Source organism: Entelurus aequoreus, linkage group LG01 (genome assembly GCF_033978785.1).
Source record: "Entelurus aequoreus isolate RoL-2023_Sb linkage group LG01, RoL_Eaeq_v1.1, whole genome shotgun sequence".
Classification (NCBI taxonomy): domain Eukaryota; kingdom Metazoa; phylum Chordata; class Actinopteri; order Syngnathiformes; family Syngnathidae; genus Entelurus; species Entelurus aequoreus.
This window is the reverse complement of record NC_084731.1, coordinates 17,179,526-17,191,298: the sequence shown is the minus strand read 5'-3', so window position 1 is coordinate 17,191,298 and position 11,773 is coordinate 17,179,526. Positions and strand designations below refer to the sequence as shown.

The window sequence follows — 11,773 nt, the reverse complement described above, 5'->3', positions numbered from 1 at the left end:
AGGTAGAGTGCGCCAAAATCTGAAGAAGAAGAACTGTGTAGAAAACCATATGAAGAGGAAGATTGGTGTAGAAAACCATATGAAGAAGAAGAAGAAGATTGGTGTAGAAAACCATATGAAGAAGAAGAAGAAGATTGGTGTAGAAAACCATATGAAGAAGAAGAAGAAGATTGGTGTACAAAACCATATGAAGAAGAAGGAGATTGGTGTAGAAAACCATATGAAGAAGAAGATTGGTGTAGAAAACCATATGAAGAAGGAGATTGGTGTAGAAAACCATATGAAGAAGAAGATTGGTGTAGAAAACCATATGAAGAAGGAGATTGGTGTAGAAAACCATATGAAGAAGAAGAAGGAGATTGGTGTAGAAAATCATATGAAGAAGAAGAAAAAAAATTGGTGTAGAAAACCATATGAAGAAGAAGATTGGTGTAGAAAACCATATGAAGAAGGAAATTGGTGTAGAAAACCATATGAAGAAAATGGAGATTGGTGTAGAAAACCATATGAAGAAGAAGGAGATTGATGTAGAAAACCATATGAAGAAGAAGGAGATTGGTGTAGAAAACCATATGAAGAAGAAGGAGATTGGTGGAGAAAACCATATGAAGAAGAAAATGAAGATTGGTGTAGAAAACCATAAGAAGAAGAAGAAGAAGATTGGTGTAGAAAACCATATGAAGAAGAAGAAGAAGATTGGTGTACAAAACCATATGAAGAAGAAGGAGATTGGTGTAGAAAACCATATGAAGAAAAAGGAGATTGGTGTAGAAAACCATATGAAGAAGAAGATTGGTGTGGAAAACCATATGAAGAAGATTGGTGTAGAAAACCATATGAAGAAGAAGAAGAAGATTGGTGTAGAAAACCATATGAAGAAGAAGAAGAAGATTGGTGTAGAAAACCATATGAAGAAGAAGAAGAAGATTGGTGTACAAAACCATATGAAGAAGGAGATTGGTGTAGAAAACCATATGAAGAAAAAGGAGATTGGTGTAGAAAACCATATGAAGAAGAAGATTGGTGTGGAAAACCATATGAAGAAGATTGGTGTAGAAAACCATATGAAGAAGAAGAAGAAGATTGGTGTAGAAAACCATATGAAGAAGAAGAAGAAGATTGGTGTAGAAAACCATATGAAGAAGAAGAAGAAGATTGGTGTACAAAACCATATGAAGAAGGAGATTGGTGTAGAAAACCATATGAAGAAGAACATTGGTGTAGAAAACCATATGAAGAAGGAGATTGGTGTAGAAAACCATATGAAGAAGGAGATTGGTGTAGAAAACCATATGAAGAATAAGAAGGAGATTGGTGTAGAAAACCATATGAAGAAGAAGGAGATTGGTGTAGAAAACCATATGAAGAAGAAGAAAAAGATTGGTGTAGAAAACCATATGAAGAAGAAGAAAAAGATTGGTGTAGAAAACCATATGAAGAAGAAGATTGGTGTAGAAAACCATATGAAGAAGGAAATTGGTGTCGAAAACCATATGAAGAAAATGGAGATTGGTGTGGAAAACCATATGAAGAAGGAGATTGGTGTAGAAAACCATATGAAGAAGGAGATTGGTGTAGAAAACCATATGAAGAAAATGGAGATTGGTGTAGAAAACCATATGAAGAACAAGGAGATTGGTGTAGAAAACCATATGAAGAATAAGGAGATTGGTGTAGAAAACCATATGAAGAAGAAGAAGAAGAAGAAGTGGTGTAGAAAACCATATGAAGAAGAAGTGGTGGTGTAGAAAACTATATGAAGAAGAAGATTGATGTAGAAAAGCATATGAAGAAAAAGAAGAAGATTGGTGTAGAAAACTATAAGAAGAAGAAGTGGTGTAGAAAAGCATATGTGTGAATGCTTTGGAACATTCCCACAATTATCATGAGATTACTAACAAAATGATAAAGAAAAACTTTCTAAAGTCCAGATTTGGAGCAGCACTTGTTGACGCTGCTCCTTTAAGACAACCACCAGGGTCGAGTTGCGACATGAGCTATTACAGTAGAGGGCGTGTCCTCCTCCACAGACTGTCCATGTGAACACTCTTCACTATGTTTCTTTCCACAGATAAAACTATATCAAAGAAGACTACGCCGTGCTCTTGTTGACACTTTTTAAAGGTAATGAGTACATAACTCGGGCGTTTTTTTTTTTGGAAGCAGTAAAGGGGCGGGGAAGGCGGGGTGTCCGGGACGGCCGAACCCGTCGACTTGACGCATTTTACCGGACACTGGTGGAGGAGTCACCGACTCGGCTGAATCACTCCCGCTTTTTTGTTTTGTTTTGCTCAAGTCCGAACATGCTGCAGGATGGAAGCGGGAAGGAGAAGCCGCTGCCAGCGCCTCTTAGTCTTGCCGAATCGCCGCCGACTGACCCGAGGCAACAGCCGACTGCCCCCGCTGCGGCTTCGGCCCCCGAAGAGAGCCACTTCCCCTTGCCCGGCATCACCAAAGTGGACATAAAGAGACACTCCGTGACGGATGACTACAAAATATCCAGTCAGGTTCTGGGTTTGGGCATTAATGGAAAAGTTCTGCAGTGTTTCAACAGGAAGACTGGAGAGAAGTGCGCTCTCAAGGTAACAACTCCTTTTTTTTTTTACTACTAATACTTCACTTATGACACCCATAACCTTTGTTAATTACACTTTTTATATCTACTCTACCTCTTGTCTTCTGTCAATTGACTAGCATCATAACCAATTCAATTGTGTCCCTAATCCTAATTTCCACCTCCTTACCCAGTCTGACCAGCTATTATATTTGGCCCCAATTGAATAAGACAGGCCTGGGCAAATATTTTTACTCGGGGGGCCAAATTTAGAGAAAAAAATGTGTCTGGGGGCCCATTGGGGTTGTGAGTTTTTCCTTGCCCTTATGTGGGCTCTGTACCGCGGATGTCGTGGCTTGTGCAGCCCTTTGAGACACTAGTGATTTAGGGCTATATAAGTAAACATTGATTGATTGATTGATTGAAGTAACGTTTATGACAACCTTTTTCCAAAACACAATATAGAATGTGAGATACAACAGGATAATGCATACATTTATCATTTATTTCCAAAACACTTACAAAAAAGTAGGACCCCCAAAATTTACTGTGGGACCCCATTTTTATGACTTGATGGGGTCCCGGGAACCCCGTTTTGAAAGTTCCTAGCTCCAACACTGATGGAGTATTGGTGCGTGCAAAACAGCAGCAGGCGGCTGTGGCCTGCGGGCCGCTTCTAATACTAATCAAATATCATCCCGGGGGCCATAGATCATTCATTCGGCCTGCGGGCCTTGACTTCGACACTTAGGGACTACAGCAGGCCTGGGCAATTATTTTGACTCGGGGTCCAAATTTTGAGAAAAAAAATGTGTCTGGGGGCCGAGATATTTATTTTTAGGAACACTAATACAAAACCTCACAATAATGTCTTATTGAATGCTAAAGACGTAAAATAACGGAATGGAATTTTACATTTTCTACTGAATGAGACACCCAGAATGTACATGAAAATAAAGAATGTGGGATTTACAATATTAACTATGAAGGATAAAACACTGAATATTGACAACATATGAACGTCACACCCCCTCTCCATCCACATATTTTACAATCAAGCGAAACACAAAAAAATGCAACAAACAGCAAAAATATGAACGCGAAGGGTAAAAAAAAACAAAAAACACCTAAAATCTGATATATCTGATGTATCACTAAGCTTTAGAACTTTGTTGTAAAAATCTCCTTCCGCGTCTGTCCCTGACACCCGCATTTCAGGCTGGCCGCTCTGGAAACACTCTGTGGAAACGCTCCCCACCCACACTGCTTGGTGCCTCATCTGAGCTGCTGTGACTTAGATTACCATAGTAACTAATTAGATTACCATAGTAACTAGTATATCATGCAAAAGCACATGAATGAATGAATGAAATACGTTTATTTCTGTCATATAATCAACCATTAACCATTTTGTGTGATCAGTTTAACAGTACGGATTAGACATATTTAACAATCATACACATTTACACACAAAAATAAAAGAAAAGAAAAAGAATTACAGAAAAAGGAATAGGCTGAAGCCAAAGCTTATATTTGCCGATCCTATACCTCCACTGAAAATAAGATTGCCTGGAACATCAACGTTAAAAAAAAAAAATCAATGGGATGAAAGTAATCGTTGCAATATTTTATAATTTTCAATTATTTCACCTTTCAAGGTTTTCTTAAACCTGAACAAAGAACTACATGTCTTCAGCTCGTCACTGAGCTTGTTCCACCATTTAACTCCTAAAACTGAAATACATTTGTATTTTATATTCCTTCTTACTTTACCTATTTCAAAAATCAATATCCCCCGTAAATTATAGTTTTCTCCTCTTAATTTAAATAACCTAAGAAAACAAGCTGGAAGGCTGTTGTTCTTTACTCCAAACATAATTTCCATTGTTTTTAAAAACACAATATCTGAAAATTTTAACACACTAGAACTTATAAATAATGGATTGGTATGTTCATAGTAGCACGCTTTGTATATTATTCTAATGACCCTTTTTTGAAGTTTAATTATTGGGTCTATGTTTGTTCTATAAACATTTCCCCAAACTTCAACACAATATGTTAAATATGGAAAAATAAAAGAATAATATAACATATGCAGACATTTCTTATTCAGCATGTGTCTTACTTTATAAAGAATAGCAATGGATTTGGATACTTTACCCTTTATATAATCAATATGCGGTTTCCAACATAATTTATAATCAATTATTATTTACAAGAATTTAGTTTCATATACTCTATCAATTTCCACTAAATTTAATTTTAATTTTGCTTCACAATTTGTCCTTGCACCACTAAACACCATATATTTAGTTTTCTTATCATTTAATGATAACTTATTAATATCAAACCATTTTTTTAGCTGAAGCAACTCGACCTCTATTATCCTCAACACTTCCTTCAAGTCTTCTCCTGAACAATATACATTTGTATCATCTTCAAACATAATACATTCCAATTTATTAGATACTGAACAAATATCATTTAAATAGAGTATAAATAACTTAGGCCCCAATACCGAGCCTTGTGGAACCCATTGAAACCATTGAAATACTTTGTATAGTTGAAGACTTACGGTCATTAGAAAACATCACTGCACATCATAATGACAGCTACACTTTACATCTTAAAGATCTAAATAAATTATTTGGGAATGTCCGGCGGGCCAGATTGAAAAGCTTAACGGGCCGCATGTGGCCCCCGGGCCTTAATTTGCCCAGGTCTGGAATAAGAGATGTCTGCATATGTTATATTATTCATTTAATTTTCCATATTTAACATATTGTGTTGAAGTTTGGGGAAATGTTTATAAAACAAACATAGACCCAATAATTAAACTTCAAAAAAGGGTCATTAGAATAATACACAAAGCGTGCTACTATGAACATACCAATCCATTATTCATAAATTCTAAGGTGTTAAAATTTTCAGATAATGTGTTTTTAAAAACAATGGGAATTATGTTTGGAGTAAAGAACAACAGCCTTCCAGCTTGTATTCTTAGCTTATTTAAATTAAGAGGCGAAAACTATAATTTACGGGGGATATTGATTTTTTTAACTACGTAAAGTAAGAACGAATATAAAATCCAAATGTATTTCAGTTTTAGGAGTTAAATGGTGCAGTGTTTCCCATAAACTGCCAAGATACCTGTGGCGGTGGGGGCGTGGCTATGGGCGTGGTCACCATGACATCGAGCAATTTGCATAATTTACTACAATGATATGATTTTCTCTAAAAAGGCTAAAAAAATGTAGACTTACTAATTAATAATAACAGTTTTGTTTTAAACGTCCATCCATCCATCCATTTTACAATATAATTACAACACTTTATGTACATATTTATATACAGATTTGAACAATAACTTATTTACTGAAATATATTTATTAATTGTGGTTCTTACAAAAAATATATCTTATAAAAGTATAAAAGCTAAAATGTCTCTTAAAGCTCTGCCCCTTTAATTAGTGCATACTAAATAATTTAACTTTAGCCTACTACTACAACCATATTATTTACCAGCAACATAAAGTGAAACAGAGGCAGAGGTGTCCTGCCACAGTCAGTAACAAATAAACAGAAAACAGTAGTGGTGGTAGATAGACACAGAGCTTCATCAAACATCTGATCCACTGAACAAAGAGCTCCAAAAATCTTGATCCTACACTTCTCTTTTGTAAAGTAAATCTGAACATGGGCATCTACATCAACTATATGATTTGCCTGAGAAGCTGGACAGGACAAAAAAAAATAAATCTATTTGTGGCGGCCTTAATTCTTTCGTGGCGGGCCGCCACAAATAAATGAATGTGTGGGAAACACTGTGGTGGAACAAGCTCAGTCATGAGTTGAAAACATGTAGTTCTTTGTTAAGCTTTAAGAAAACCTTGAAAGATGAAATAATTGAAAATTATAAAATATAGCAACGATTACTTTCATCCCATTGATTTTTTTAACGATGTTCCAGGCAATCTAATTTTCAGTGAATGTATAGGATAGGCAAATATAGGCTTTCCTTTAGTGTGTAAATGTGTATGATGGTTAAATATGTATAATCTGTACTGTTAAACCGGTCACACAAAATGGTTGATTATACGACCGAAATAAACTTATTTCATTCATTCAATTGGCAAGCATATATGTGTTCCCTAAACAGTGTTTTTCAACCTCTTTTGAGCCGAGGCACATTTTTTGCTTTGAAAAAATCCGGAGGCACACCACCAGCAGAAATCATTAAAAAAAATAAAACTCAGTTGACAGTAAAACAGTCGTTGTCGCAATTGTTGGATATGACTTTAAACCATAACCAAGCATGCATCACTATAGCTCTCGTCTCAAAGTAGGTGTACTGTCACCACCTGTCACATCACGCCCTGACTTATTTGGAGTTTTTTGAGGTGTTTTCCTGTAGCAGTTTCATGTCTTCATTTGAGCGATATTTCCCGCATCTGCTTTGTTTTAGCAATCAAGAATATTTCAGTTGTTGCTATCCGTCTTTGCGGGGACATTGTTGATTGTCATGTCATGTTCGGATGTACTTTGTGGACACGTCTGCTCCACAGTAAGTCTTTGCTGTCGTCCAGCATTCTGTTTTTGTTTACTTTGTAGCCAGTTCAGTTTTAGTTTTGTTCTGCATGGCCTTCCCTAAGCTTCAATGCCTTTTCATAGGAGCACTCACCTTTTGTTTATTTTTGGTTTAAGCGTTAGATACAACAACAAACCCTCGTTGTATCACACGTATCTATAAAGCAATTATCTACCGGCTGCCACCCACTGGTATGGAAGAGTATTACACGGTTATTCTGCCGAGCTCTAGACAGCACACACAACAACAACACATTATTTGCAGACTCTAATTACTGGTTTGAAAAGTACACGTTTGTGTACTTATGGACTAAGTACATCATATAAAAAGATGATTCTTAGTTTTTATTCTAATTAGGGTCCAATAAGCCCAAATAGCAAAGAGAAATAAAAAAAAGCATGTAAACAAACAGCTTGGGCCTTAAGAGGTTTTTAAGGCACATAGCTCCGCCCCCTCTGAAGTCACGCACCTCTCACCGGCAGGTGATACAAAAGAATTGCTATTGCGACATCCAGTGGACACTTTTAGAACAGCAGTTTATTCCATTCCAGAATGTCAGCGCATTGCATTTTACCATTATTAACTGTCACAGGTGTAAAAAGAAGTTAACCAATACTAGGAATGTAACGACAAACGGTATCTATTAATGATAATCGCAGTTAAACTCCCAACAGTTAGTGTTACTGTTTAAAATTTTAAATTGATTGATAATTGTACTTTAAAAGGGTCATATTTTGCCAAAGTAACTTTTCTTGCCTGTTCATACCTGTTTTTGTGGATTTGGGATGCACGGTTTTGAGAAAAAACTTCATTGCGATTCGATTTGCGGTTTTACATTTTATCCATATAAATGCAGAAGACAGCAAAATTAACAAGTGAAGGGAAACATGTCACTTTTAGACTGTCAATCAACATTCTTGGTGCCACACAGAACAATACTTTACTTTAAAAAATATTTGGCTTTATTCAGACCGACTCAGAGCTTTTATCTACATCATGCTCTTAAACTAAATAAATAATCGATAAAAACTAGTAATTATAATTGAAAAATATATACACTTTTAGGCAAATAGAGGTTAATAACTATCCTAAATACAAAACCCAAAACCAGTGAAGTTGGCACGTTGCGTAAATCGTGAATAAAAACAGAATACAATGATTTGCAAATTATTTGTACTTAACATTCGAACTGGAAAACTTTGTTAATTTTTGCAAATATTAGCTCATTTGGAATTTGATGCCTGCAACATGTTTAAAAAAAGCTGGCACAAGTGTCAAAAAAGACTGAGAAAGTTGAGGAATGCTCATCAAACACTTATTTGGAACATCCCACAGGTGAACAGGCTAATTGGGAGCAGGTGGGTGCCATGATTGGGTATAAAAGCAGCTTCCATGAAATGCTCAGTCATTCACAAACGAGGATGGGGCGAGGGTCACTACTTTGTGAACAAATGTGTGAGCAAATTGTCCAACAGTTTAAGAACAACATATCTCAACGAGCTATTGCAAGGAATTTAGGGCTTTCACCATCAAAAGGTTCAGAGAATCTGGAGAAATCACTGCACGTAACATTGAATGCCCGTGACCTTGGATCCCTCAGGCGGTACTGCATCAAAAAGCAACATCAGTGTGTAAAGGATATCACCACATGGGCTCAGGAACACTTCAGAAAACCACTGTCAGTAACTACAGTTGGTCGCTACATCTGTAAGTGCAAGTTAAAACTCTACTATGCAAAGCCAAAGCCATTTATCAACAACACCCAGAAACGCCGCCTGCCTTTGCTGGGCCCGAGCTCATCTAAGATGGACTGATGCAAAGTGGAAAAGTGTTCTGTGGTCTGACGAGTCCACATTTCAAATAGTTTTTTAGAAACTGTGGACGTTGTGTCCTCCGGAACAAAGAGGAAAAGAACCATCCGGATTGTTATAGGCGCAAAGTTGAAAAGCCAGCATCTGTGATGGTATGGGGGTGTATTAGTGCCCAAAACATGGGTAACTTACACATCTGTGAAGGCACCATTAATGCTGAAAGGTACATACAGGTTTTGGAGCAACATATGTTGCCATCCAAGCAACGTTATCGTGGACGCCCCTGCTTATTTCAGCAAGACAATGCCAAGCCACGTGTTACAACAGCGTGGCTTCATAGTAAAATAGTGCGGGTACTAGACTGGCCTGCCTGTAGTCCAGACCTGTCTCCCATTGAAAATGTGTTGCGTATTATGAAGCCTAAAATACGATAAGGGAGACCCCAGGACTGTTCAACAACTTAAGCTGTACATCAAGCAAGAATGGGAAAGAATTCCACCTGAAAAGCTTTAAAAATTGGTCTCCTCAGTTCCCAAATGTTTAAAGGAAAGGCCATGTAACATAGTGGTAAAAATGCCCCCGTGCCAACTTTTTTGCAATGTGTTGCTGCCATTAAATTCTAAGTTAATGATTTTTTGCAAAAGAAAATTTAATTCTTCAGTTCGAACGTTAAATATCTTGTCTTTGCAGTCTATTCAATTGAATATAAGTTGAAAAAGATTTGCAAATCATTGTATTCTGTTTTTATTTACGATTTAAACAACATGCCAACTTCACTGGTTTTGGGTTTTGTAATACGGATTAAGAAAATATAATGTAAGGGGACTACGGGGATTAAAAAAAAAAAGATTATGGGCATAGTGGCAATTCATACATTCACAGTAGTGTAGACAATTGGCCTGGTGGAATACATTGAGCTTGTCTACAGGCATGCTTATCCTGTTAAAATAGGTAAGTAGGTATATTGTTTTGTCTGTGCCACATTATTAAATATAACATTAAAAAAATAGGAATGCACATTTTACTAAATGTTCTCTGGCATAAATTAACAGGCATAAATGATCCATCAGTAAATCAATAGAAATATTTAAGAAATAAGAGAATCTCCTTCTGAAATTCTGTTTCCACACTTGGCTGACTGGAGGAGTCATGTCATTGTCACACCCGCGTGTTTACTTTGCAATTAAGTAAACACAGTCTCAAAGGAATATAACCTGCGGAGGCACTTTCTGACGAAACATCCACTTTTAGATGTCCGGCCCCTGAGCCCTTAGGCTCTTGAAAGTGCAGCCCTCTTCATTTTGTGGTTGAATAGCCCTGCTGTAGGCGCTGTCACCTACCATTACTCCACCACATACCCACACAGCATTTTACTGTAATCCACTCAGATCTAAGATGTAACAGCAGGAAGGCAGCAGCAGTCAAAGAATATAAGAGCTGCAGACTGAGATTAGAAGATATTCAATGAAAAGATGATTCTAAGCATTTATAGTCCATAGTCAAAAGTTTACACACACTTGTAAAGAACATAATGTCATGGCTGTCTTGAGTTTCTACGGAGCCCCTAAAGGGACATGGGGGAATTTTTATTTTTTTATACATTTTTAATTTTTAATTTTTTTAGACATGTATCTTGTGCGCACAAGAAACTTTATTAAGTTATAAAAAATGTTTTTTTAAAAATGTATAATTTTTTAATGATTATTATTTCTTCACGAGATACATGTCTAAAAAAAAAAAAATTATTTAAAAAAAAAAAAAGTGTCCCTTTAGGGCTCATGTCCCTCCATACTAAAGGGACATGGGGGAAAAAAATATTTTGTATCATTTTTATTTTTTTTATTATTTTTGGACATGTATCTCGTGCGCACCAGATACATGTTTAAAAAAAAAAAAAAAATTATACAAAAAAATGTTTTCCCCCATGTCCCTTTAGTACGGAGCCCCTAAAGGGACATGGGGGGGAAAAAAAAGTTTTTTTATTTTTTTATTTTTTATTTTTTTTAGACATGTATCTCGTGCGCACGAGGTAGTTTCTCATGCGCACGAGGTAGTTTCTCGTGCGCACGAGATACATGTCTAAAAAAAAAAAAAAAAAAAAAAATTATTAAAAAAAAATAATGTGTCCCTTTAGGGGCTCCGTACTATAGGGACATGGGGGGTAAAAAATGTTTGTGTAATTTTTTATTTTTTTATTTTTTTTGGACATGTATCTCGTGCGCACCAGATACATGTTTAAAAAATTAAAAAAATTATACAAAAAAATGTTTTCCCCCCATGTCCCTTTAGTACGGATCCCCTAAAGCAGGGGTCGGCAACCTTTACCACTCAAAGAGCCATTTTGGCAAGTTTCACAAATTAAAGAAAGTAATGGGAGCCACAAAAACATTTTTTAAATTTAAAATGAAAAACACCGCATACAAAGCTTACATGCTTTGTGCTATGTTAACCGGGGGTCTCAGACACACGCACCGGCACGCACTTTAATGTGGAAATTTGATGTTAGTGCAGCCCGCGAGTTTTGAATGAATGTCGCTTGATAGCGTCATACTTGCCAACCCTCTCATTTTTCCCGGGAGACTCCCGAATATCAGAGCGTGATGACACTGCACCTATCAGTGTACCTGCTCGGCCACAAGTGGAATGCAGCTTTAGCTTGCTAACGTAAGAGACAGCAAGGCTACTAACTCAGCAGCCACACATCTTACACTGACGGTACCAATACCCAGAATCCCATGCAGCCCTACCTCTTCCGCTCAACCAACGCACGGAGAGGGGGGGGGGGGGGGGGGGGGTTGATGTGTGGGGGGATTTGGTGGT

At 36.9% G+C, this 11,773-nt stretch overlaps 1 protein-coding gene across 2 annotated transcripts in view; it reads left to right on the top strand.

Moving 5' to 3' along the window:
* The window catches only part of mapkapk3 (MAPK activated protein kinase 3), a 75,459-nt gene that overhangs the window by 1,006 nt on the left and 62,680 nt on the right, over positions 1-11,773 (top strand). The window contains exons 1-2 of one of the 2 annotated variants that reach the window (XM_062044840.1): positions 1,987-2,124; positions 2,297-2,582. In XM_062044840.1, coding sequence (XP_061900824.1) covers positions 2,304-2,582 — 279 coding nt within the window. In that variant the 5' untranslated portion in view covers positions 1,987-2,124; positions 2,297-2,303. Of the gene's footprint in view, positions 1-1,986; positions 2,125-2,296; positions 2,583-11,773 lie in introns of those variants that run through there. The other variant, XM_062044848.1, reaches the window with a different exon arrangement.